The 24,544-nt window shown below is 41.3% G+C and overlaps 1 protein-coding gene across 1 annotated transcript in view; it reads right to left on the bottom strand.

Annotated features, from left to right (window-relative positions):
* The window catches only part of LOC126192064 (collagen alpha chain CG42342-like), a 660,839-nt gene that overhangs the window by 480,722 nt on the left and 155,573 nt on the right, over nt 1–24,544 (bottom strand). Inside the window, exon 9 of the mRNA XM_049932580.1 lies at nt 7,161–7,266. Within this exon, the coding sequence (XP_049788537.1) occupies nt 7,161–7,266 (106 nt within the window). The remainder of the gene's footprint in view (nt 1–7,160; nt 7,267–24,544) is intronic.

The raw sequence follows: 24,544 nt of genomic DNA, 5'->3' as shown, positions 1-24,544 counted from the left end.
GTACAAGCCACTGAGAAAAGATACACAAGCTGGGGCCATTGTCAATCAGGCAGGAATGGAATTGAGGAGCCAGTGTCATGGACAAACAGACAGTGGGAGACTTAGCAACAATGAGGTGTGCCTAATCCTCATGGTTGTTGGCATCTGGCAGTCAAGAGTAGGGCTCTCTGCAGTTCACAGCTCCTGTATTGAAGCTCTTGTGGCACCAGTAGAGGCCAGTAATGTCACAAGAGATGTCAGCAAAGTAGATAGAGCTGCAGCAATGGCAGTTACCATTGCACCAGCAGATGGTGCTGCACGGAGGACAGTGGTTGGTATCAGGCAGATTACAGTTGCCAGCAGCATTGCCATGTCAGTGCTGAGGGGGGTAAACATGTCATATACTTCCAGCTGCTAGGTGCTGTCCTGTGGGCCAGCATGGAGAAGAGTGGCTAGTAACATCAGTAGCGGCCTATCAAGCAGTGAGGGGGAACTTATGGACAGGTGGCTGGAAGAGTGACAGCCAGCTAAATGTGCCAAGTGGTGGTGAGGCTGGCACATAGTGGCTGCTATAATACGGAGGGACACCAGTGTTTTTTGCACCCTACCCTTGAGGCTGGCAGCTTTGGTGAGGAGGAGATCAGTGTGTGACACCACAGCTGTCTCTATTGGAGCCATGAGACAAACAAGCCATGTGTTCTATGGGAAACTGTCAGAGATTATATGTGGCTCCATTAGGTTTCGGAGATAGCAGAGAAATAGAGAAATTGCAAGGATTGCCAGTCCCCACAATGCTCAAGGGTAAGGAGGGCACTGGTGCACTGCATTTCGGATGAAGTTATTTGCATTATGAGTTGGTGGCACAGTGTCTCATAGTGGTCAGTGGCTGGGGGTGACAAACTGACATTGCAGACCTCCATTGCACATGTCAGCTTGAGCTGGCTGATCACCATAGCAAACATGGTGTCATTCTGGGTGATGTCACAGCCAGTGCAGGTACCATCTGCCAAAAAAATCAAAGGCATGAGTCCCATCCATTGAAGGCTTGTGGGTGAGCCATAGCATGACTAGACAAATTGGTGGCGGCATGGAGGGTGTCTGGTGTCAGCACTTCGAGACTGGGAGGTAATGGCGGTGGCAATGCCAGTAGCAGGGGCCAGTGCATGTGTCGTGTAATCTGGCACAGGTGACTGCACCACTGGTGGTCATCTCACAGTGAATTGCATGTACAGCTCAGTTTTGCAATGTTGTAGATCCATGAGGTGGGCAGTCAGCTCGGTGACAATGTCATGAGGCATGGGAGCAGCAGCTACATGTGGCGAGGCATCAGTTGGGCTGATGGTAAAAGTGAGGGTCGCAAAGTTACACAAGGGTTGAAAATATACATGCAAGAGAAACATGATATGAAGGACACTCTATTGTCCTTAGCATGAAAACTGAATCTGCTGGTAGGGCACACACGTGCGCGGGAATCGAAACAGACGACAACGGGATAAGGCAGCCTACAACATGCAAAAACAGAAAATGAAGTCAACTGAGTTTATTGCCAGGTCACTAGTGTAGCAATTGTTTCCCTATCTAACTTACAAGTTTGGTTAGGAAATAGTGAAACAAATCATAGTACATGCCACACAAAGAACAATGTCGACACATGGTTTATTTAACAATCACACTTACGAATACATGAAATAGTATCAAAATTTATAAATGCTGTAAAGAGTCATTCACTGATGTGATGGCAGTAGATAAAGGCATGACATGGTAGGAATAATGAAACTGAGTGAATTTGCAACCTCATCCCCAAGTATCAGCACAAAAACACAGTTAACTTCTGATGTGAGATGTGGAATTAATTGTGTCTGGCAAAAGATGGAGCACAAAACACATACCTATATGTCAGGCTGCTTGGCAGGCATAGAGATGGTGCGGCACTGTTGTGTCTCTCAGATTTCATGATAAGCATCACCACAAGGCCTATGTATTGCAGAATGGAGCTGAAGACAATGCTGACGCCACGAGGAGCAGATGAAGACTAAGGGTGAGACAAGGTCGGCAGGAGACTTGGTAGGGACCAAGCTATTGTTCTGCACTTGTAGCCAGCAACTGTACTCCTACTACACAACTATCTAGTCTCACTGCAGGACTGACAGCTTGGGACTGAAGTAAATGCGCAAGGGAAGAAACTCATTGCCTTAGCCGATGGCCGTAGTTAAGTAAGGATGTGCAGAACTGCTACAGTTGTGCAGTGAAAGACTGCCACAAGCATATATATAAGAGACTCCCCTCTCCCTATCCCTGTATTACTTATATACCCTAGCACTTCAAAACTCATTTTGTCTTGTTTAACCCAGTAAAGGAAGACAAAAAAAAGATTGATTGGGGAAAAAATTGTGTAGTCATAAATTTTTGTACATTGGTAGGAAGGAGTGACATGAGCAAACATACTAAAAATTCCCTCTGCTGGGATGTGAGCATGGGGATTCAGGAAGGAGGGGGGGGCAGTTGAAGGTCACTTTTTATGTTTTGCTTGGGTAACTCAAAAACGTCAACTTCTAGGGAAAATGTTTCCAAGTAAAAATTTAAACTACATTAAATTCACTGAAAGAGAGTCCCATTAATTTTTTCTTAGGACACAGTTTCCACATTTCAGGAGATAGAAAAATCAAAAATTATTAAAAATAATGTTTTAATGGTATAAAATTAGTATTTAACAATATCAGAGAAGGAAAGTTGCTACTCACCATATAGTGGAGATGCTGAGCCACAATAGGTACAACAAAAAGATTCACACATGTAGCTTTCAGCCATAAAGGCCTTTGTCAGCAATAGACACACATACACATACGTACATACACACTCATGCAAACGCAACGTGCACACACGTCTGCAGTCTCAGAGAACTGAAACCACACTGAGAGCAGTGGCACCAGTGCATGATGGGAGTGGCGATTGGGTGGGGGTAAGGAGGAGGCTGGGGCGGGGAGGGGGAGGGATAGTATGGTGGGAGTGGCGGACAGTGAAGTGTTGCAATTTACACAGAGGACAGGAGAGCAGGTGTGGAGCGGGGCAGAGGTAAGTAGCGGAAAGGAGAGAAATAAAAAGAAATTTAAAAGACTGGGTGTGGTAGTGGAATGACAGCTGTGTAGTGCTGGAATTGGGACAGGGAGGGGGCTGGATGGGTGAGGACAGTGACTAACGAAGGTTGAGGACAGAAGGGTTACGGGAATGTAGGATGTATTGTAGGGGAAGTTCCCACCTGCACAATTCAGAAAAGCTGGTGTTGGTGGGAAGGATCCATATGGCACAGGCTGTGAAGCAGTCATTGAGATGAGGGATATCATGTTTGGCAGCATGTTCAGCAACAATTACATTCCATCCTGGATTTTCCATTGAAAATTAGTATTTATTATTAAATGAAGTGGGTTACGAACAAATGTTTGTATGTATCATGTGTAAGTGCAGCAGATCATTACTAAGGGATAAATTGTGTTCTGGGGGTGTGAAAGGCTAGAGGGGGCACTGATGAAGGGTAGAAGCATGAGGGAAGGTAGTTAGCCAGATTGTGGTCATGCACTTCCCTCATTCACAGGTCTGCAAACTGAAGAGCAAGTAGGTAATTTCTCACTCTCTCTTAATCATAAGAAGCAAATACAGGATATTTCACGAAGTTATACTGCAGTGCGCCTCATGACTCACTAGTGACACAGTGCACAGATGTGCCCACGAAGTTTTACTTACCGCAAAATGCATTAACAGTACATGGAACATAGGCATGACTTACCAATAATATTGAAGAAAGAAATACATATTGATAAAATCTACATAAATCTCTGCACACTGTTCTACATTGCTAGAGAGGAAATTGATTCATAGCCACCCTGTACGGCAGCTGTAGTGCTCTTTCAGGAAAGACAACTTCCCCACCAGAAGCTCTGCTCGTTATTCGTTTTGCCCACTGACTGTACCTCCCCGTCCAGTTCTGTTATGTTACTACACAAAATAACTTCACGAAGCTCATGTTTATATTTTGAGTTTAGTAGGTGAGTAACTTATTTTCAGTTGTTAATTGAGCTATTATGTAGAAAAGGTTAATAGCTTGATCTGTTACCACACTGGAGAGCCCGTCCCAACCATAACATGCTGTCAATATGTATTCAACAACGTCAATTTCATTGTCTACACTATCAATGTTGGAACACATTTCATGACATGAGGGGTATAAAATGCATCACCCAGCCTCAGTTCTCCCAACATCTGAAGAGGCCCAAGCTTCAAATACGAGGGCAATCCACAAAGTACATTATGTTTTGGAATTAAAAATAAATAAAGTATTGGAATTTTTTTAATTATATACAGATGAAAGCCACACTTAAATACTACTTTTCTACATATTTGCCATTTAATTAAGGCACTTATCGTAGCGATGGATGAGCTTGGAAATTCCTTCGTCGTAAAATTCGGCCGCCTGCGCCTTCAACCACGTGGTTACCTCTTCTTGAAGCTCTGCGTCGTCATCAAAACGCTGCATAGCCAACCACTTCTTCATTGCTGGGAATAAGTGGAAGTCGCTTGGTGCCAGGTTGGGACTGTACAGCGGATGAGGAAACAACTCCCACTTAAAAGATTCGAGAACTTCACGAGTGGCATTTGCCGTGTGGGCCCGGGCGTTGTCGTGAATCAGCAAGATCTTTGACCCAACTTTCCTCTGCGCTTGTTTTGTATTGTTCTTCTGAGGTTGTGCAGAGTTTGGCAATACCTTTGAGAGTTTATTGTAGTGCCTATTTCCAGGAAATCCACAAAAATCACACCTTTTCTGTCCCAAAAGAGGTAACCACGTGGTTGAAGGCGCAGGCGGCCGAATTTTACGACGTATGGATTTCCAAGCTCGTCCATCGCTACAATAAGTGCCTTAATTTAAATGGCAACTATGTAGAAAAGTAGTATTTAAGTGTGGCTTTCATCTGTATATAATAAAAAAAATTCCAATACTTTATTTATTTTTAATTCCAAAATGTAATGTAATTTGTGGATAGCCCTCGTATTTCTACATAGATCAAGCAATGCATTACAGCAGATAATTTTTCAAGTCTTGAACATGATCAGACCCATTTCATCAGACATACACCCACCTTGGGAGATATACTGTGGGTGGGTGTTAAGTGGCTCCAATCAGCTCACTCTACAAGTGCCAGCAATTCCTGAACAGAATAGATTTATGGAGTCTACCAGTGACACAGTCAATGGTGAAGGAAGTGCAGTAACTTTCTGGTCATTCTGTATTGACCACCAAGTGACTACAACACAATTACGTGGCATAACAATATCCTGTCACTGACAGACAGCAGTAACATGGCACACTTAACAATACAATCCTTTTCCCACCAACACTGTAAATGTCACTGATAACATCACACTTAAAAATGTACACTTTTCAGCCATTGTTTTATAGGAATGTATTTTACATAAAAGCTCACATAACAAACATGTACTCACCTAATAAACTAAAAATAACTCCCTAATATAAACACGAGCTAAGTGAAGTTATTTTATCTGCTCACATATGAGAACTGGACAGGAGTAAACTATAAAGTGAGCAACACTCGTGGTGGGTGAACCTGCCTTTCACACAAAAATGATACACCCACTATACAGGATAATCGAGAATCAATTCCCCCCTAGCAGCGTAGAACAGCGTGCAGAGACTTACATAGATTTTGTCCATATGGTTTTCTTTTATTTGTGTTAGTATTACTAGTAACCCATATCTGTATTCCATACAGTGTTAAAGCACTTTGTGGAAAACAAATAGCGCCTTGGAATGTATCTGCACTGTGTCATCAGGTATTCATAAGCCCACTTCATTTAACAATAAAGATTGATTTTATACCATTAAATCAGTATTTATGCAGTGCAGAAACTATTATTCTTACAGTAAACATGAATAGAGCCTTTTCTGTAGCAAATTTAATGAATTTTAATTTTCTACTGGGAAATGTGTCCTTTCCTACATCCTACCCAAAATCATCAGCTCAAGCAACTGCTCCCTGATAATCATTCACCTTGAGAACAGTAGTCTTCATTTGGTTGTCCATGTGGCTTTATGTGTGAATTTATGTCCTTTCTGCCAAAAGAAGAGCCTCAGCTTGAAAGATAGTTAATACTGAGTTCTGTTATGTGTGTCTATGTACAATGTTCAATGTGCTAAAGGTGAGTGGTTGCCTTTCCTTTATTTTACATACTATTCCACTGAGGAATGTCCATTGTTATAAATGTGTGTAGTGTTACATAAAGTACTAACTCAGGAAAATTTTTCACATGGAATCAATTTACTTTATTTTTATGAATAAAACATGTGAAAGTTAGTTGGGCAGGAATATTTCAGCGTACCCATTATTTTGTATTGTAAGTCACATATTGGCATGTTCTCAAATCCATTGTTCACAATCATGGGAAAAAATGCTGTTAGAGAAAATTACTATCCTTATTGTGAAAGATTCAGAAGTTATTCTGTTAAAGAACTTCAGCAGCTACAAGCAAATAAATACCATCACTTGGTCAAAATTACACAAAATCAACATGAAAAATTAAAACCTTGAAACTTCATTTTTGGAACCTGTTAATTAGCAAATTTAAAATACAAAAAGTGGGTAAATATCATGATATCAAGACACATACTGGACGTCTGAGTGACTGTCATATAAAGAATAGAATAGATATAATGGTTAAACAGGGCTATAAAACTGAATCTCGATGTATGGTGTAAGAGTTAACTGTTAAATGCAAATTGCTCATGTCTGGCACTGAACATCACTAGAAAACATTACATATGACAATACAAATACACTAACTATGGGGGACTGATGACCACAGATGTTAAGTCCCATAGTGCTCAGAGCCATTTGAACACTAACTATGCTAATGTTCTAAATTCCCTGCCATATTTTAGTATTGTTTAACTTTCCTGTTTAAACTACTTTTCTAATTGAGAAAATTTTATTTCAATTAGCTGTCATTTTTCAACAATATATTCCTTATTGTCTGACATTTTTGTGATATATATTACTTACAAACAATACTGCTTTCAAATGCTGTTACACATTCACTTCCATAGCTTACATATTCATAATTACAGCAATACGTAAGTCATAATGAAAGTATAAAACATGCAAAATCAGACTTACCTGGAGGTCCTGGAGGCCCAGGTGGACCTTCAATGATTCCAGTAGGAAAGTTGTCACCATTCAGAGTTGTTGTGAGGCCTCTTTCTCCCTTGTCACCTTTCGATCCCTACAAGTCAGACCAATCAATCGTATTATACACTGTGAATTTTAACATGAAGTGGAATTTCCAGAAAAAGTGAGCAGAACATTAGCAACATGAAGGAGCTACCACAGAGTGCCACTATAAGTTGTAGTAAATACATCTTAACAGCAGATGAAGTCATCTTGTTATAAATGGCTGTAGAACAATAATCCTATGCCAAGTTCATAAGAACTGTTTTCATGAAAGTGAAATACTGGAATTCGGGACATTAATATGAAGTTGATACACAAGAAACCAATTGTCTGGTCCTGGCACAAATTCTACTTCCAAAACACAAAATTTTATTCAATTTAGTAATAGCCATTAAAGAAAAATAGTTTCAGTTACAGTCCTCATACAATTATCTTCATTAACATGATGCAAGTCAACAAAGATAATTTCTAAAATGTCCGCAGCTCGTGGTCTTGCTGTAGCATTCTCGCTTCCCACGCACCGGGTCCCGGGTTCGATTCCTGGCGGGGTCGGGGATTTTCTCTGCCTCGAGATGACTGGGTGTTGTGTGTATTTTCGTTCATTCACAAGTCACCGTAGTGGCGTTAAAGAACTTGTGGAGCGGCAGCCGAACTGCCCCGCTAGGGGTCTCCCAGCCACCAATGCCATATGCTCATTGTTTTAATTTCTAAAATAAATGCCACGTTTCACAAAAGTATAGTTTTCTGACAGATCAAAAGAATTCTTATGCTTGATTCCTACCATAAGTAATATCATTGTCATCATGTGTCACATCATGCACCAGTCCCACATGATAGTGACTTCTGGCACAGCAACATAATGTGAAAGGAACTGCCTATAAGACTTGAAAACATTTCTGCCAGAAATATGTTGCAACAATCTTCAAATTTATCAAGCAAATATTTAAAACTACAAGTGAAGTGTGCGGAAGAGGGTATATTCCGTTGTACTAGGGGTTATAGTATATTCCCAGGGTCATAATTTAAAGCCAGTTCTTGGAGCTGTGTAAGCAGGCTTTCTCAGGGTATTTTACATCCACTTTCAAGAAGCTGCCAGTTCAGTTTCTTCAGCATCTCTGTGACACTCTCCATGGCTCAAATAAACCTGTGACCATTCATGCTGCCCTTCTCTTTATACATTCAATATTTCCTGTTAGTCCTATATGGTATGGGTCCAACTCACTTCAGAAAATGATTTGTAAGCAGTCTCCTTTGTAGACTGATTGTGTTTCCCCAGTATTCTACCAATGAACTGAAGTCTACCATCTGCTTTACCCACGACTGAGCCTATGTGATTATTCCATACTATATCTGTACAAAGTGTTACATTCATCTATTTGTTTTGAAGTGATAATCACCTTAATAGACTGTCACTTGCCAGCCTGTGCACTCTGTACATTTTTGTCTCTATCACTTTACCACACAGCATGGCACCTCTCTCTTTACACCCTATAAGTGCAGAATTCACTTCATAATCGACACGTGAAATTATATGCAATTGTGTTAAATGTTTGGGAGAAAAGGCAAATGACAGAGCAAAAATTTCATTAAAAGCTGTACTTGAGAGGGTATCCTAGGCTATCCTAGTAACTCAATAAAGAGAATCGTAAATATGAATACTTTCCAAAGTTTCACTACTGTGGAAATATGTGGAAGAATGGGAAGGAAATTTTATTCTTAGATATTATTGCCAAACAGACTGTCACGGGGAGTTAAATATACCTTTAATGCAACACATGTTCTTTATTTTACGTTATCAGAATTACAGTATGTGATGCTGTCCACTTAGCTAATTTTTGTATCCCTTTTTCTTTTGTTACTTTTCCTTCTGGCAATGTGTGGTCGATCTTGTTTTACTTTCCTATCTATGTAAGATATATGTTTGTGCTTAGGATTTTGCTGTTGAACTGCAACTGCCCTACTGATAGTTGTTCATTAACAATGCAGTACCCACCATTATCATTGTCCCCTCCCCTAAAGTGCCATCTGCACAGCTACATGTCAAGTTATTTTGTGAACACTACACTCGTGAAACGATTATTCATCATCTGAAACTGACACTGATAGAAAACTATTTACAACAGTTTTGCTGCTGGTCTAAAGTATGCAAAGGACATGAATAATGGACATCTGTATAAGAACATTGACACCATCACTGTCTTTATGGTTGACATATTAATACCAATATCCTATTCATAGAGCAATACCTCCAAACATATAAATTTTTTAGCTTTTTGCTAAAACAAATGAGAAAACCAAAGTGAGTACAATATAGTGCAAAACATTTTAGAACACAGAAAAGAGGAAATGAAGAAGAATCTGGGCAGTAACTGTAGCATGTGGCTATATCATAGATAAATAGCTCACCATATAAATAGTTTCACAAACAAAACATTTAATCCTCTGAGTGGACTTTTGCAAATTTGTTTATTCTATAACTTACTAGCCTTTGTAGCTTTTCATGGTTCTGTATTTACGAGTATACAATATTTTATTCAGTCTTTTCTTTAAAATTCATTTACAACTGTTCACAGAGTGCATAATCAGATGGAATCCTCAGGGGCATAACACAAGTCAAAGATAGAGATAAATAATGGAAGGTATCAAAGTAACAACTCACTGAATAGTTGTGGCAATGAGCCATCACTAGCCATATAAATAAGAATAACAACATTTCAGATAAATACTTATTCAGAGATTTATAGAACACACACACACACACACACACACACACACACACACACACACACACACACACACCTGCATGGGTACATTGTCCCGCTTGATAACATCGTGTGACACCACTGCTTGACTGGTGTAAGGGGTTGTGTCAGGTCAGTGGGCAATGGAAGAAAGAAGGCAAGGAGGATTGAGAAAGAGTGAATGTAAGTTGGGAGGGAGACACAGCAGACACACAGGATAGGAATGTGACACTGACAAGAACCTTTTGGTCACAGATAGGGGTATTTGTGCACAGTGCACAATGGCATAGTGAGTGGATTGAGAGAGAGAGATAGAGCAGGAGAGAGGCTGTGGACAAGGGGAAAAGATTAGTGAAGCTCGGGTCATGAGGCATGAGTGGAGGAGAGAGTGGAACAGAAGCTTGAGGAGACTGAGGCCAAGAGTGTTAGAGGGTCTAAGGATGTGTTTCAAGTGAAAATGTAGGCAGCCAGGAGAACACAGTTATGCACATGTATGTGTATGTATGTGTGCTGCATAGCTCTGACGAATGATACATTTAAAAACTTTATACATTCTCAATGACTCTCTACATTCTCAATGACTCTGGGTCTCAATTAGTTGGTGAATTGTTAACTTTATTCCTTCCATTATTCATATTCCATCAAGGGCTTCCTATTGGCATATTAATATAACAGAGATTCAGTTATGATGAACTACTTGAATTGATATAACAGAGATTCAGTTATGATGAACTACTTGAATTGACTGCATTAATAGGTATCATACGGATATGATGAATACATTCTTTGTCAAGAGTACGTGTCATATTAGTTTATATATGTGTAAAAGTACAAACTGATCTTGCATTATTTAGACAAAAGTTGCCACTTTCAAGATGCCCTGTTTTTAATTAATCACCCACTATTCATCTAATACAGCATACTATATTTATAAATTTTAGACAGTCTTCCATCCACCAAAGAATTTTTTATCTAACTGACCTGCATTTCTAAGACTTTTATGCGAATAACTTTCTCGTAATTTATGTTATAAGTTCATATTCCTAGCACTGTCACAACAGAACTTAATTAAATGGGCATACTTACATAAATAATAATTATGAATTGCCACTCACCAAATAGTGGAGATGCTAAGTTGCAGATAGGCACAACAAAAAGACTCAGAGACTGCAGTTGTGTGTGTGTGTGTGTGTGTGTGTGTGTGTGTGTATGTGTGTGTGTGTGTGTGTGTCATCTATTTTCAACAAAGGTCTTGTTGGCCAAAAGCTTATTTGGCTTATTTGTGACAGTTTTTTTTGTGCCTATCTGTGACTCATCATCTCCGCTATATGGAGATATGATGAGTGGCAACTTTCCTTTTCATAATATTGTTACATTCCATCCTCGATTTTCCATTGTTTGACAAATAATAATTAACTGGTTTGCAGAGACAAATTTCTTTAATTCATGGTATACTGTTTTAACAGTAATTTGAATTGGGAAAAGTTTACTCCTCATAGTTCTTCACCCAGGTTGAATACTTCAAAGGAATTTCACTATATTCCAAAAATGTTCAAATGTGTGTGAAATCTTATGGGACTTAACTGCTAAGGTCATCAGTCCCTAAGCTTACACACTACTTAACGTAAATTATCCGAAGGACAAACACACACACCCATGCCCGAGGGAGGACTCTAACCTCCCCCGGGACCAGCCGCACAGTCCATGACTGCAGTGCCTTAGACTGCTCAGCTAATCCCGTGCAGCAATTTCACTATGTAAAAGGTGAAAGCAAAAGAATATGCCAGTGCCTCAACTGCAGCTATAATGCTTAATTATCTAAACATAATAAAAAATGTTCATTGAGACATAAATTAAGTCTACACAGTTCTTAAGGTATTCACATCTTATAATGATGGAAAAAAGGTAGATCACTGACATCACACAATACATGATAGAATAAATGTGTAAATGTGTGACAGCAAATGAGTGTGTGTGGTTGTTCTTAGGCTCTTGTAACTAAGAGTAAAACACAGGGCAAAAAAAGGGAAGTGTATTTTTTAATATTCATCAGTATAGCACTAAGATTAATAATGTTTATCATATCAAATTTGCATCTAACAAAGACATCATTATACATTATATTATGTGACCATCTGTACAGTCACCACTATTAATGTCACTGCCATTAATATTTTTAAAAAATCGCAACCCATGTGTACTACATATAGTTATTATTAGAAAAAAGCATTGATTTTTCTTTCATTCATTATTCATATGATCACTTAAAATATTTATTATAGATAATTACCAGTTACTTGCAATGACCTCACAATTTCTGTTAGTCATGTATAATTTTGAAAACTGCAAACTGGTCAGCCCACTATAGCATCACTCAAGCTATTCTGGTGAAATCATTTAAGTACATCAGCAACTTGAAAAATTTGGCCATTATAAGGTTTCACTCTTAAGGTAGAAATAAGTCACATGATCTAATTTTCCTCCATAAATGAGAACACATGTACAGAAGTCATACTATGCAAAACATGGCCTGGTGAACATCACACTGGCCAATAATGGAATACACAGCTTATTCTAAACTTGGTGCCAACATTCAGAATGTAGGGGACTCTCAGTTCAACCTAGTTTATGTTTTCTTATTATTGTCTCTGTTCAGCTGCAGTGCACAGACTGATAATTCAACAAATTCACTACTATTGTGGATAAAGAAAAAGAACTGACTTTAATATGAAGATAGAGTGTTCCAGCTTCCAGAAACAGTATTTTGTTGGATATGAATCTAAAATCTGTTCACACTGTTAAAAGCTATACTTTGGGAAAATATCTAAAACTAGTTTAACCTCTCAAAGTTATCTGGTTTTTCATAACTCTCTTTAGGCTATGCAAATGAGAAATGGTTCTTAAGCAGAAAAAGCCTTTCAGTTTCCAAATGGTCCACTCTTTAATGACCAAATATAGCATTCTCACAATGTTGCTACCTTCCCTGCTACATATTCCTGAAATGCGATGTCTCTACAGAGAAAAAAGGTTAGGTGATTTCTTATATGAAATCACACAAAAGTGCTCAGATGTTCAGAAATTTAATTCAAAATTGTAAGCAAAAAATTAATATCATCTACATTTGAGAAAGAAGATGAGACTATACATTTAAGGGACAGAAACAGGAACAAATTTAACAGTGGTAAAAGGAAAATAAATTAAAAAACAGGCCATGAATCTCTAGCAATGAATCTCTACCAATGGAAAGAAAAATGACTGTTTTGTCAAAAGAAAGGGACAGATAAAGAATATGCTCATTACATTACTTTTGGAGGTTTGTAATTGATCAACATTTATTGCAATGTACTACCACATTCTATTCAAGCAGTCAGAGATGAATGAAAGAAAATCATGAGGGGATTTCAACTGGATGGTGATGAGCAACAGTTCTTTAAGCGGCCTTTTGGGTAGCTGCAGTGGCAATAGACGGGATGATTGACTGATTTGTTCTTCTATAGTTGCCAATATGGCCCTGCTGTGACAGTACTGTGAACAGCTGAAACAAATGAAAATGCTGCTGTTATTTTTCCCAAGGACATGCTACCCTCGTTTATGGTTAAATGATGATGATATCCTCAGAGGTAAAACATTCTGAAGGTAATTCCATCCCCCACTTGGTTTCCCAAATGGAGACTAATCAGGAGAATACCATCAGGAAAAACAAGATTGACATTCTACATGGTGGAGCAAAGAATGTACATCCCTCAACCAGATATGTAGACTGGAGAATTTAAAAAGGAAAATGGATAGGTTGAAATTAGATATAGTAGGAGTTAGTGAAATGCAGTGCCAGGAAGAACAGGATTTCTCATTAGGGAAGTAGAGTGGTCATAAATACAAAATCAAACACGGGTAATGCGGGCACAAGTCTAATAAAGAAAAAAAATAGGAATATGGGCAAGCTACTATGAACAGCATAGTGAATACATTGTAATAGTCAAGGAGGACACAAAGCCAATGCCCACTACACTAGTTCAAGTTTACATGACAACTAGCTCCATAGGCGATGAAAAAAATAAAAGAATGTATGATGAGGTAAAAGAAATAATTTGGATTGTTAAGAGAGAAGAAAATTTAATTGTGATTATGGACTGGAATTTGAAGTAGAAAATGAAAGGGGAGGAAAAATAGCAAAATAATAGGGACTGGAGGAAAAGAACGAAAATTGAAGTGACCTGGTAGATTTTGCACAGAGCATAATTTAATCATTCCTAACACTTTTTTTTTCAAACAATGGAATTTCCTGTAGGAATATCGACAAAGTAGGAAATGACAGATTGCTACTTACTGTAAAGAAGTCGAGTTAAGTTGGAGACAGGCACTATTAAAAGATTCTTACATAAAGGTTTCAGCCATAGCCTCCATCAGTGAAAAAAAACACACACTCATTCATACACAGGCAAGCACACCTCATGCATACATGACTGCCAACTCCAGCAGCTCGGGCTACAACGCAACTATCACTTGGGATGCAAGCAGCAATCTGTAGGGGACAGGGATGGGGAAGGGATATTAGTGTATGGGTGGAAGAGAGGCAAAACCTGTCTGGCAGAGTGTGGAGGGACTGAGATGCCAACAGGCATGGTGTCAGGAGGTCGTTGGGCAGAGATGTGGGGGGAAAAGGAGCAAAAAAGAAGAGGACAAAAGAAGAAGAGGACAAAAGAAGAAGATTGGGGAAAGATGGGTGGGTGCATTGGCAGAGGGCAGCAAGCAAAGAGGGTGGGAAACAAGAATGGGGAGGAGAATATAGGACAGAAAGGGTGGAAACTGTTCCTTGGAGGGTGTGGAGACAGTGTGTTACTGTAGTTTGAGGCCAGGATAATTACAAGCCCAGGCCACCTGTGAAAGCAGCCATGTCATTTACCAGCTCTGCTGCAGTCACTGCACAGCTTTTTATGGATATGCTTACCAACCAGTTGTCCACCAGGATGAACAGCCACCATCAAACTGTGGCCAAGAGCAAAGTAGACCACCTTGTGGCATAACATGCAGGTAAACATAACATGCTTGATTTCAGTGACTGCTTCACCAACCAAGCCGTCTGGATCCTCCCCACCACCACCAGCTTCTCCGAACCGCGCAGATGGGAGTTATCCTTACAACACATTTTCCACCCCCATAATTATCCCAACCTCAATCTATCTAACACACCAGCCCCAACACCCTCCACCTAACTGTTTCCCACCCCTCTGCCCTATCATCTCCTCCCTATTCTTGTCTCCTATCCTCTTTGTTTAACGCCCTCTGCCAACGCATCCGCCCATCTCTCCCCGCTTCCATCCTTTTCCGCTTTTTTTTTTTTTTTCACCACCTTCCTGCCCCACAACCCCCTGACACTGTGCCTGTTGGCATTCTAGTGCCTGCATACTCTGCCAGACAGTGTTTGCCTCTACCCCCAATCTACTAACTCTTCCCCTTCAACAACCCCTCCAGGTTGTTCCCAAGATGCCAGAGTTGGAGATCATGTGTGCATGAGGTGTGCTTGCTCTTTTGTATGAATGGTTTGCATTTCTCTTTTGCTGAGAAAGGCAGTGGTCAAAAGCTTTATATAAGTGTCTTTTAATTGTGCCTGTCTACAACTTAATATGTCTTCTTTGTGGTAATTAGCAACCATCCTTACCTGGAGATTCCATTGCTTGATTCTGCTACACAGCTTTTCTTCCATCCTACAAACGTGTGATATTTTCCTTCGTTAACCTTCTCTACAGCATTACTCTTCTCAGTGTCCATTCTTTCTCTTCTTTCCTGTGTTTATTCGCCATCTCCCAAACTGTGTCTACTGCCAAGCCACACGATATCAACAATCGTGTGTGCTCAATGCTGGCTTCATGACCATGCGCACTGTTGATGAAGCATCTGATGCACCAGGTTCTTACCTCCGATAGTTATAATTGTATTTATTCCTATTGATCCAACTTCATCCTTTATCCTGACTTACTTTAGCTTTTTATTTTCCACACCTGCCCATGCCACGTGATCTTATGATTCTCGACCTAATCCATCCCCCCCCCCCCTTCCCCCTCTCATCCCTTGTTGCAGGGCACACACACACACACACACACACACACACACACACACACATACACATACCTCACTGTTCCTTTCCTCCCATGTTCCTGTGCATTCATCATGTATTTGCGAGAATTTTGATGTGGTTTTGCGCAGCTTTATGCATTTTTTCATATTTTTACGTATCTGTGCATATTTTTAAATATCTATGCGTGTCTTTATATATTTTTTACAATCTTTTCTCTTATCCAGCTCCTTTCACAACCATCAACAGCCATTTGCCCATTTCTTTTGCACCATTCCTGCCACACTGGACCCCTGCTGCATCTTTCTGCATCAGTTCAGAAAAGTATTCCTTTTCCTTGCTAAAACCCAGTCCCACGTCCTACTTCTCAAATGCTGCCTAAACCATGGAATCCTCCAAACAGCCTAACCAGAAAGATTCCTTTCTCTAGATCCCATTCCTCCTTTCATAATGACTATCAACTTCTCAGATTCTGCCAATCCCAGGCTCTCATAAACATGGTACAGCAAAAACATATTTCCATGGCACAGGCATCCCAGAGCCACCTCTGCTCCTTCTGCAAGATACCACTATTGTGTAATCCCTTCTCCATACATCACATCTCTGAAATTGAATCCCTTGCTCTCCAGCACCTGAGGGAGCATTCCAGACACCACCTCAAAAGTTATCCAACTTGCTGGCATGCTGCTGTTGCCTTGGAGCACCGCCATCCAACCCCTATCCTACACACAATGTTCCTCCTCATTCACTATTCTCTCCTTTCCAATGGTCTCACCTTTAGCACTATACCCAAATTTAACCATGCTGGACTTGTGAAAGCCCTACTCACCTTTTCCTAAACCCTGCAGTGGAAGTACTTCTTTGCCACCAATCCCTTAAACCAAAACCAACCTAATTCCAACATTGAACCCTGCCTCTTCCAACCATGATCCTCCCCCCTCCCGCCAACCACCTTTTGGTCACCTTCCAAGAATTCCTTACCTCCAACTTAGCCTCATACCTCCAACTTCGTCTCATCAGCCTCACCCAGGTCCCTTCCTCAGTACACCAACCTTACACTAGGAGAAAGAAAAGCCACACATAACCTGCAAACAAATACTGACTTGATCATTCTATCTGCAGACAAAGGTTCCACCACTGTTAAGAATCACAGAGACTACCTGGCAGAAGGCCTCTACCAATTATCTTAATGTTCCACCTATAAACTCTGCCAGAGTGATCCCATCCCAGAAGTCCAAAACAACCTCCAATTCCTGCTTAAATGCCACACACCTACCTTCTACATGCTCCCCAAAATCCACAAACCCAACAATCCTGGATATCCCATTGTGGCTGTTTACTGTGCACCGACTGAAATAATTTCAGCCCTCACTGACCAACATCTCCAATCAATTGCCTGTAATCTAGCCTCCCACCTCAAAAAGACCAACCACTTCCTTCATCAACTCTCCACCATCCCAACCTTATTTGTTACTTTGACACCACCTCCCTATACACCAGAATCCCTCATGCCCATAGTCTTACTGTTATTGAAAATTACCTTTCCCAACACTCTTCTGTCTCCCAACCTGCTATCTAATTCCTCATACACCTTACTAACTTTATCCTAACTCACAGGTACTTCTCCTTGGAAGGGAAGTTATACAGAAAAATTTGCGGCACAGCCATGGGCACCCGCATGCCACCCGCCTATGCCAACTTGTTTATGGGCCATCTAGAGGAGACCTTCCTTGTCTCTCAAAACGCCAAACGCCTCATCTGATTTAGGTCCATTGATAATATCTTCACGATCTGGACTCAGGGCTAAGACACACTGTTCTCTGTTTCTTCACAACCTCAACACCTTCTGTCCCATCCACCTCACATAGTCATCTTCAACCTAGTGTGCCATCTTCCTAGTTGTTGACCTCCTCCCACCAACAGTGCCTGCATTTCAACAGCTGTCATCCATTTCACACCAAAAAATCCCTTCCATACAACCTGGCCATCTGGCAATGGCATATCTGCAGGGACAAAAAATCCCTTGCTCAATATGCTGAGGTCCTTCTCAAAGCCTTCATAGGCAAGCACTATCCTCTCAGACCTAGTTTGTACACAATCTACCATGCCATTTCCCCTCACACCCCCAATCCTCCCACCACCCTCAAGAACCAGACACAAAAGAAGTGTCCCCTTTGACACCCAGTACCAACCCAGCCTGCAACAACTGAACCACATCCTTCACCAGCCTTCTGATTAATTATCATTGTGCCCTGAAATGAGGGACTTCCTACCTGAGATCTTTCTCACCCTTCCCAAAGTGGTACTGTGTCATCCATCCAACCTCCACAACATCCTAGTCCACCCCTATGCCACTCCCAATCCCAATCCAATACCACAAGGATCATATACCTGTGGAAGAGCCAGGTCCAAGACCTTCCAAATCCAGCCATCCAGCACTTCCTATTCCAGTCCTGTCACAAGTATATCCTACACTATCAGGAGATAGGCCACCTGTGACAGCAGAATGTCATTTACCAGCTCTGCTGCAAACATTGCATAGCTTTTTATATTGGTAAGACTACCAACCAGCTGTCCACCAGGATGAATGGCCACCATCAAACTGTGGCCAAGAGCAAAGTGGACCACCCTGTGGCACACCATACAGCTGAACATAAGATGCTCGATTTCATTGGCTGCTTCACTTGTCAAGTCATCTGGATCCTCCCATCCACCACCAGTTTTTCTAAACTGTGCAGATAGGAATTATCCTTACAACATGTTCTCCACACCTGTAATTATCACAGGCTCAACCTATGTAACATACTGTCTCCACACCCTCCACCCAATAGTTTCCATCCCCTCTATTTATTACCTCATCCCCATTCTCATCTCCCACCCTCTTTGTTTGCTGCTCCCTGCCAATGCATCTGCCCATCTTTCCCCACTCCCTCCTTCTTCGCTCCTTTTTTCCCCACCTCCCTACCCCACAACTTCCTGATACTGCACCAGTTGGCATTCAAGTCCCTGCACACTCCAGCAGACAGCATTTGCCTCAACCTCCGACCACACAATACTATCCCTTCCCCTTCTCCGCCCCCTCCAGGTTGCTGCTTGCATCCCATGTGATAGCTGGATTCCAGCCTGACCTGACAGAAATGGCGGTCATGTGTGCATGAGATGTGCTTGCTTGTGTGTATGAATGATGTGAGTTTCTCTTTTGCTGAAGATGGTTGTGGCTGAAAGCTTTATGTAAGCATCTTTTAATTCTAACACTTGGTTCACCAATCTTGTAATAAGGGTGTACACGTGGAGACTCTAGAAGGTTTCAGATTGATTACACATGGGTTGAATGAAAAGTAATGTCTCCATCTTTGTTAATTGGGTTTGGATGGGAATATTTTAATAAATCAAATGCAGAAATAATCCTTAGAATGTGATCTTTAATTACCAATATTCACTTTTCCACACAATCACCAGCTAATTGGATACATTTCTGCCAATGATGAACAAGTTTTCTGAAGGCATCACGGAAGAAGTCAACACTCTGTTTCTGCAACCACAGTCTCACAATTCTCTCAACATTACCATCAGAAGCATAATGATGTCCCCGAAGATTGTCTTTCATTATTGAGAACAGATGGAAGTCAGACAGGATGCCATGCGGTGGTGAAATTCAGTCTCTGAAGTTCTGCTGTGGTGGCACCTGAAGTGTGTGGTTTGCCAAGCAAAGCAATAATGTGACCCACATGTTCTTGTGAAATGCCAATTGTGCTTGAAATTTCTCTCTGAGTGATATGACAATCGTCCTGAATCAATGTGTCAACATTTGCTTGTGAAACTTGGTGGTTGCTGTCACAGGATGTCCAACTCTTTGTTTGTCATGCAGGTCAGATGTTCCCACCTCAACATCTTTAAACTTACTCGCCCAACAACACACAGTACTCACATCAGTACAAACACCATAAACTGCTTTCATTCTCTAGTGAATTTCCTTTGGACTGACACCTTCTGCTGTCAAGAATTCAATGAGTGCACGTTGCTTAAATCACATTGACTGACCATCTGCACAGGGTTCCATACTTTAAACTGTAACAGCATATCCGTTCAATGCTAAGGCTTCCTGCTGACTGGAGCTGTAGAGAAGAGTCTATGGAACAAGCCAGTATAAGCTGCATACCAATGCTGCCAACTGTTGAAGAGTTACAAAGGTGGAAGTATTACTTTTAAGTCAACCCTCGTATAATGGTGTGATAGAGATTCTGGAACCTACCTTAACCCTTTCCGATCCACTGCGGGACTACCCCCGACATTACAGTTTCCCACCCTGGCTCCAGTGTCAGACAATATCTTACCTGTTTCAATTATTGTGTTTTCTGTCCACTCCATTTTTGGAATTCGCTAGGTACATGGCAGTGCTTAGTATGACGGTCTGAAAACTCAAAGTGTGTTGGATTCGCATGCTTCTAGTATGATAATGCCCAGTAAATTATGATGATATTGCCAGGTGACTTTTCGAAGGCACAAAGGACAAAGGAGGATTTAGTGATGAAAGGTTGAGGCCAGCAGGGTTGAAGCCAGGAGGGTTACGGGAACGTAAGATATATTGCAAAGAGGGTTCCCACCTACACAAATCAGAAAAGCTGGTGTTGGTGGGAAGAATCTTTAAAATAAACAATGTCATGCTGAGCAGTGTGCTCAGCAGCTGGATGGTCCATCTGTTGCTTGATCACAGTTTGTAGGTGATCATTCATGAAGACAGAGAGCTTATTGGTTCTCATGTCCATGTAGAATGCAACACAGTGGTTGCACCTTAGCTTGTAGATCACATGACTGGTTTCCTCCAAAAGCCATAGCCCACAGAAGTATCAGCCCTTCCCAAAGGCCTCACCTTTTACCTCACTCCCAAATTTGATCATAAAGGATTTGTTAAAGACCTTCTCTCCATCTCTCAGGCCTTATAGTGGAAACACTTTTTCACCACCAACCCTACCAATCATACATAACCAAAACCAATGTTGAACCATGCCTCAATCAGTTGTCTTCTCCATCCAACCATGATCCACACCCACTGTGGCCAAATCACCCCCTGTTAACTGCCAGAATTTCTTAACCTCTAACCTTGCCTCACCATCATTCCCCACATCCCTCAACATGCAAGAAATAACTGCAATCAATCACCTAAACAGTGATCCTGAAATAACCCTACCTGCTGACATATGCTCCACCACTGTTGTTTTGAACCACAAGAATTACCTGGCAGAAGGACTTCAACAACTGTCAGATTCATCCACCTGCAAACCCTGTCACAGAGACCCCATTCCAGAAATCCAGCAGGATCTCCAGTCTCTCCTCAAATCCTTAGGCCCAACCCAGAACCCCTCCCCAGAATCATCTCTTTCCTCATTCCTACCACTCACCACACTCTTAACTTCTACCTTTCATGACACCCCACTTGGCAGGTTACTGTGCCCCCACTGAGAGAATCTCTGCTCTCATAACCAACAACTTCAGCCTACCTACAACCTTACCTCCTATATAAAAGATACCAACCATTTTCTCCACCAACTCTCCACAGTTTCTGTTCCTTTAGCACATGATGCCCTACTCATCACTATTCGTGCCACCACACTTTACATTAACATCTCTAATGCCCATAGCATTACTGCTATTGAACACTACCTTCCCCAATGCCTGATTAGTTCCAAACCAAAAAGATCCTTCCTAGTCACCAAGATCAATTATATCGTCACCCATAATTACTACTCCTTCGAAAGCATCAGCTAAAAACAAATACGGGGTATAGCTATGGGCATCCACATGGCAACATCCTACGCCAACCTATTCATGGGTCATCTACAGGAATCCTCTCTAACCACCTAGACTTCCAAAGCACTTACCTGGCTCAGATTCATTGATGACATCTTTATGACCCTACCCACATTTCTCCAGAACATCAACACCTTCTCCCACATTTGCCTCACCAGGTCCCCCTCAAACCAGCAATCCACCATCTCAACATTTACTTCCACCTCAAAGATGGTTATATCGGTACCTTCATCTATATCAAACCTGAAAATCACCAACAATACCTCCACTTCAACAGCTGCCACCCATTCCATACCAAGAAGTCCCTTCCACACAGCCTAGCCATCTGAAGCCACTGCATCATAGTGATGAGCAGTCCCTCTCGAAATATACTGAGAATCTCACTGAGGCCTTCAGAGACTGTAATTACTGTCTCAACCTTGTACAAAAACAGATCTCTAATGTGTCTTATCTCTCCAACCACCAACCATCTCCCAAAGTCTTACTGTTCGGCCACAGAGGAGCATTCCCTCATGACTCACTAGCATCTACGACTGGAGCAAATGAATCACATTCTCCACCAGAGTTCTGACTAGCTCTCATCATGGTCTGAAATTAGGGTATTCTGCTACCCAACCAACCTACACAATATTCTCATACATCCCTACACAATCCCTGCTCCCAACCCCTTGCCTCATGGCTTATATCTCTGTAATAGACACAGATGCAAGACCTGTACCATACATCCTCCCACCAGAAACAACTCCAGTCCAATCACAAGAATCACCTATCCCATCAAAGGCAAAGCTACCCTTGAAACCTTTCATGTGATCTACAAGCTAAGCTGCAACCACTCTGTTGCATTTTACGTGGACATGTCACCCAACAAGCTGTCTGTCCACATGAATGGCCACCGACAAACTATGGCCAAGAAACAGTTGGACCATTCAGTTACTGAGCATGCTGTCCAACACAACATTCTTCATTTCAATTACTGCTGAACGGCCTGTACCATCTGGATCCTTCCCACCAACAGCTTTCCTGAATTGCACAGGTGGGAACTCTCCCTGCGATATATCCCACATTCCCAAAACCTTCCTGACCTCAACCTTCATTAGTCATTGTCCTTCACCCACCAACCCCTTCCCTGATCACATTTCAGCACTACACAGCCCTTTATTCTACCAATGCACCCATAGTCTCTTTAGTTCTCTCCACTTCCGCTATCCATCCATCCTCTGTCTAACCTCATGACTGCAGCTAGCTGGCTTACACACCCTTCACCTTGTTTCTGTATACTCCCAAAAGCAGCACTTTACAATACCCCACCCCTACCTTCACCATTCAATTGCCTCCCTCATCATGTGCTGCTGCTTGCAATCTGGCTTTAGCTGCCAGAGACTGTGGTCATATGTGTGTGAGATGGATTTGCTTGAGTGTGTGTGTGTATGGTGTGCAATTTTGATGACGGCCTTTTTGGCTGAAAGCTTGCTTGTTTGACAGTCTTCTTGTTGTGTCTATCTGTAACTCGGCATCTACACTATATGGTTACTAGCAGCTATCCTTTTCATGATATTAAATTTATTACAAAAGTTGACTGTACAGTTTTCAAGAACTTTAAGATCATATCAACTTTTATATGAAAAGCATATTTTATATATCATTTTTTTGATGATATTCCCTCTAAATTACTTTTTGGGTGTGTTTTACTCCTTAAAAGTGGAACTGGGCAGTAATGAAAAAATGTTTATTGCATTATTTTGCCTTCTGCACAGATCCACAAAGTTTCATGAATATCATTTATTTACACTTGGGATTGTTCCCATGTGAAAGATCTAAGTCAAAACAAGGCCCCTGGAGTACATGAAATTTGCTCAGAATGAGATCCTTGGGAGAGCCAGCCATGAAAAAACAACTCCACCTGGTGTACAAGATACACTGTCCAGTCACATTAATGTGGGCAACTGTCAAAAGCCTGGATAGCCCCTTTTGCAGTGTGGACCACTATGAGGTGTGCAGGAAAAGTCAATGGGGTTCAGGAATGTACTGACATGGATGTGGTGCCATACTGACTCCACTGCTGCAGCCAGTTGCACTAGGCTTCTTGGTTAACAACCCATAACATGAACAGGCTGACCAATGTGGTCCCATAAATTCTTAACTTAGTTTAATCTGCAGAATCTGGTGGCCACAGGAGTACAGTAAACTCATTGTGGTGCATTGTGAACTGCATACATACAATGTGAGATAACATGCTGTACTGCACTGCTAGTAGATGCTATCATGCTGAGGAACAACAAACAGTATGTAAGGTTAGACGTGGTCCCTAAGGATAGGTGTATACTTGTGTTGGTCCACTGTACCTTCATGAATGAAGAGATCACACAGAGAGTGCCACAAAAACACTCCCCAGACCCTTCACTTTCAGAGGTTTCACACTATACAAGTCAACGCCCACATTTACAATGGAGCATAAAATGTGATTTATCTGAAAAAGCCACCAGACACCACTCAGTGAACATCCAGTTATGCTGTTGCCATGCAAATTCCAGCCTTCATTGATGATGAACAGTAGTCAGTATAGGTGCATGAACCAGGCACCTATTGCAGAGGCCCATATGCAGCAAAGTTTGCTGAATGGCCATTGAAGAGACTGTTGGTAGCCATTGGTTCATCTGAGTGTTCAGTTGTTCAGATGTCTATTCACCTGTACATATCTCTGCAGCTAT

The sequence above is a fragment of the Schistocerca nitens genome, chromosome 1 (assembly GCF_023898315.1).
Source record: "Schistocerca nitens isolate TAMUIC-IGC-003100 chromosome 1, iqSchNite1.1, whole genome shotgun sequence".
NCBI lineage: Eukaryota > Metazoa > Arthropoda > Insecta > Orthoptera > Acrididae > Schistocerca > Schistocerca nitens.
Note: the sequence above shows the minus strand (reverse complement) of the source record. Positions and strands in the feature narration are given on the sequence as shown.